Source organism: Vicia villosa, linkage group LG3, assembly GCF_029867415.1.
Source record: "Vicia villosa cultivar HV-30 ecotype Madison, WI linkage group LG3, Vvil1.0, whole genome shotgun sequence".
In the NCBI taxonomy this organism is placed as follows: Eukaryota; Viridiplantae; Streptophyta; class Magnoliopsida; order Fabales; family Fabaceae; genus Vicia; species Vicia villosa.
Window position 1 is genome coordinate 96,862,745 of NC_081182.1, and position 4,688 is coordinate 96,867,432.

The following is a 4,688-nucleotide window of genomic DNA, read 5'->3' on the forward strand; positions in this document are numbered from 1 at the left end:
TGAGGGGTACATGACATGGTTGTATAAAGTGTCACACCCTTATATGACACATGACACTCCTGGGGCACTCAGGCCTGCTCATGAGGAGCTCTTGGAGGATCAACAAAAATTGGACGACCATGTCGTTGATGCGTTGCCGCGCTGTCAGACCATTATGCGAGTTACACGTCAAGACATCGAGTCCGAAGTGTTTGAGATAGGTGGGGATGAAGCGGTCGGCATAAAATAGTCCATTCTTTCCGAGGCATAAAGTTTGGTGGCTTACCGTAGACAGAGGATGAACCAGAGTGTTAGGGTTAGAAATACATAATAGAGTATGCATATGATTTGTATTTTGTTTATTTTTAATTGACTTTGAGAACAATGATTGTACAAATGTATTTGTTTTTTATAATCTTCTCGTTTCTATAATATTTCATTTTATTAAAGCTTTACGTGCTTCTATAATATTCGTTTTTATTAACCGTTGAAACAAATAACGGTAACTTTAATCAAATTGAAGTTAGTTTCAAATCAAAACACCATAATCATAGAAAATTGATTCTGTCCAAATTTCACATAGGAAAAAATTCGGAGATGCATCTCCGAACTAAATTCTGTCAACAAATAATATTTAATGCGTTTGAAGATACATCTCCGAATTAACTCAAGATCATTTTTAGAATTTCAAGGGTGCACCCCATCTTGCAAGGTTGGGAAGAGAAATTGCCAAAAATAAACCCCTAAAACACATATGCAATGGCCCAAAAGTTCTAAGAGGTTTTAAAAAGAAGGCCCAACTAAATCAACCAATTGGATACAAGAAACACTTACGTGTCACCCTCCCAATGGTCCAAACAACGCAAACATAAGTCCCATATAAAACGACACTTACATCGTACAGTAACTCAATTCTCGGGTCACACACTGTCTGAATCAATCTAGCACCGAAGAGTGAGATCGTAGAACAAACCAACCAACCGATGGCAAAAACGACGTCGTTGCTTCTCTGTGCACTCTGTCTCTTTGCTACTCTATCTCTTATCCAGGTTTTTCTCCCTCCTTCCATTTCCCTGTACAATTTTCAATTCCATTTTTCTTTATCTTGATCTGATTCCAGTTTTAGAATTAGTCGATAATTAGCTTCAGATCGGTACTTTTTAAAAAGTTTTGATTTTTTTTTTCCTGAATTAATTGCAGGCAAAGAAGGCGAAGGAGGATTTGAAGGAAGTGACTCAAAAGGTTTTCTTTGATGTTGAGATTGATGGAAAAGCTGCAGGTTTTAATGGATACATATGATACTTGTGATTTGTAAATTATTAGATTTGATTAGAAATTATGCTGATGAGAAAATGCAAGAAAGTTATATAAAATGACTGAAAATTCAAACTCATTTGGTATGTAATGGGTTCTGATGCTGTGATCCTTGACTTTTTCTAGGTCGGGTTGTAATTGGACTTTTTGGGAAGGCAGTTCCAAAAACTGTAGGTTAGGTTTTTAAATTATCTGTATATTGGTGCTTACATTACAACACATCATTATATTTATCTAAAGTTTTGTTTTGTATTCGTTTTTGCAGAAAACTTCCGAGCTCTTTGCACAGGTGAGCTTGTTTCTGCTGCTGTTGTGTATTGTTTTTATCATATAGTAGTCAAAGAACTTGTTTAAATCCTTTTTCTATGTGCTTCATCTTAAGCATAGTACTTAAATGAGTTCCTCAAAGACTTACCCGTTATAAAAATCAACGACTATCAGCAGTTGGCCTAAAACCTGATAGGCCTACTTATGAGTACAAACTAAAGATAGATGTGTTAAGACATAATTAAGTCCTTCTGGTTATTATATGTAGATTATATGTAGGGATGGCAAAATGGGTTTGGCCTGTCGTGCATGTTCTTTTGCCCACACTTTATTGTAGGTCAGTCTAATAAGCCCGCCTAACCCTATTTTTTGCGGGCTTTTGCGGACATAATAACATTAATTTTTCAATTTTACAATTTTAGACTTGAAAAGTGCAGTGGTTGCGGGCTCGCCCTCATTTTTTTCAGGACGGGTCAGTGTTTTAGACCTGTTCCCTTAACAATGTCCACCCCGCTCCATCTCGTTTTATTGCGGGTTTTTGCTGGGTGGGCCTAAACGGGGTGGGGCATGCCTGTTTGCCACCCCTAATTATTATGCTTGTCGCTTGTTTTTTTCACGGATGTTTTGAGTAAAATAACATTTTCTCCTCTCTTTTTTAATTATACTGAATATATTGAAATCACTGTTTGAGCTTATGAGGTGTTTGTGTTCATCTTACAAATTGAAATACATTATATACATATTTACTTTTATTTGGTTAAATTATTAGGCGAAAAGGGAGTTGGTAAAAGTGGAAAGCCTCTTCATTACAAAGGTAGCTCATTCCATAGGATTATACCTAGCTTTATGATCCAAGGAGGTGATTTTACACACGGTAATGGTATGGGTGGAGAATCAATTTACGGAGAGAAGTTTGCTGATGAGAACTTCAAGCTAAAGCATACCGGACCAGGTAATTTTATTCTATTTTTTTCTTTGTTGTTTTACATGTTTACTAATCATAAATAAATTCAAACGAATATGTGATGGGGCTGATTTTTGTTTTTCCTTTTCTGTATGAACAGGATTTTTATCAATGGCAAATGCTGGTCCCGATACCAATGGTTCACAATTTTTCATTACGACTGTAACAACAAGCTGGTAATTATATTCTTGTTCTCCATATTAATAATTTTTTTCCAAAGAAAACACGTTCAAATGTTATGTTCTACAACATAACTGTAGTGCCAGATAACTTTGTTTCTTCCATAATCATGACCATTGTTTTAAATTGCGGTCTGCAACCGCAATTGCACCTGCATCGGACCGCAATTGCAGTTATTTTATAATCCTGCCTCCAGCTATATTAGGAACCACATTAGGCAATTTCAAGCATGCATCTTCATGTAATTTCATCAAAAATCAAAATATTAGAATCCCAAACTCAATTTACTTCTTATGCAATGAAAAAAACTTAGCATTAAGTGTTTTTCAACTTTCTATTTCAAACACTTCCCTATAAAAATTTACACTGCAACGGCCGCAATGCACATCGCAACAACTGCAATGACCGCATTCGCAACACCCGCACCCGCAATTTAAAACTATGATCACAACATGACATGCATCAATATGTGAAGATGTATTTCCTCTAACCGTTATTCAGATTGCTTAGCATGAACTTAAGATATATAAACATAGTCACTTGTGATTTATTTTGCATTTTTGCTAATAATGTATGTATCTATTTGATTTGATAGGTTGGATGGAAGGCATGTTGTTTTTGGAAAGGTGCTTTCAGGAATGGATGTTGTTTACAAGGTTGAAGCCGAAGGAACTCAAAGCGGAACTCCCAAGACCAAGGTTGTGATTGCAGATAGTGGTGAACTACCTCTGTAAATGCATCCATCCTTGTTGACGATGTTACCGTTTTCATTTCCATTCCACCACAGAACTACTTATCTTTTATTAGCATGTAGTGTTATGTCAACAGTTAGTTCTGTCATTTCTTGAAGATGAAATTTCGCCTTAATGATAATCGAAAAAATGGCATTTGCTAACATGAAATTTGTAGAAAGAAATCCAAGTGAACGTGGCAGTCAATTTATAGTGTTGAGCTTAAAAAATATTGACACCGCCTCAATTTATAGTGTGGATTTATTGCCATTTGACTCTTTGCTGTGTTTTTTGTGTTTTTTGGGTCTGTTTTGCTTGAAAACATTGCTTGACACTTTTAGTTTTGTAACTTCTGTTGCTATATAACACCTTACTGAATTTTTGAGTTTACTAGATTCAGGGACGAAATGCTATGCAATTTGCAAGCTCATTTTTTATGTAGGGAATTTGAAAAGCAAAAACTTAAATTAGTTTAACTTCTACAATGCAATATAAATCAAAAGATAAATTTAGATAAATCTAAAACAAATTTCTTTTTTTGAAGTCTTTTCCCTTGAAGGACGTCCAAAATTTGAATTGAACCAAATTATTGTGAGGTTTTAGGGTTTTTAGACCCTAGAACATTTTACTCGTTACAAGTGTTTCATATAACATATTTCAGAAGATCCTTTGAATACCATTTGACGGTATTCAATGTTCTTCCGACTTTAATCATATGTATTTCTAGGACAAATTCATCTCAAAATTTTGAAGTACTAGAATCTAGGTCAATCTATAGTGGACATAGTTGTATGTATGATCCAATGGTATTGGGTGTTTAGTCGGTCTCAGTTTGGTACGTAGCTAGGGCATATGACCATTCATAAGACCCTTAAGTCATTTTCAGATGCAAATGTTTATCAATTATCTCTTAGGACCACCGACTACATTTAACGGCTTGGGTAATTAGAACGCTATTAGGTGCTAGATGTTGTTGGAGCTAGATAGATTACACTCTGACCTAGTCTGGAGCAGTAGCCCCCCAAATCAAGGTCGGGGAAGTTAGTTCGTGGTTTGTTTCAATGTTCCAGTACTTGTAAAAATGTTCTTTATGGTAGTGAGTATGTGAGCGACCTTAGCAAGATCCTATCTATGAAGCTTCAATAATGGTTCGGTCATATCAAGCTAGGTGGTTCGGTCATATCAAGCTAGGATTGTCTATATAGAATAGGTCGTAAATATTATGTTAACATGTTAAGAATAATTTGATGAGT

The 4,688-nt window shown here is 35.5% G+C and overlaps 1 protein-coding gene across 1 annotated transcript; it reads left to right on the top strand.

The window, feature by feature from the left end:
• Positions 1-870: 870 nt before the first annotated feature.
• LOC131662202 (peptidyl-prolyl cis-trans isomerase CYP20-1) lies at positions 871-3,705 on the top strand. The gene is made up of 7 exons (XM_058931919.1): positions 871-1,028; positions 1,180-1,258; positions 1,420-1,467; positions 1,559-1,582; positions 2,330-2,512; positions 2,625-2,700; positions 3,300-3,705. The coding sequence occupies exons 1-7, from the start codon at positions 963-965 to the stop codon at positions 3,436-3,438; spliced, it is 615 nt and encodes a 204-aa protein (XP_058787902.1). The 5' UTR covers positions 871-962; the 3' UTR covers positions 3,439-3,705.
• Positions 3,706-4,688: the final 983 nt, after the last annotated feature.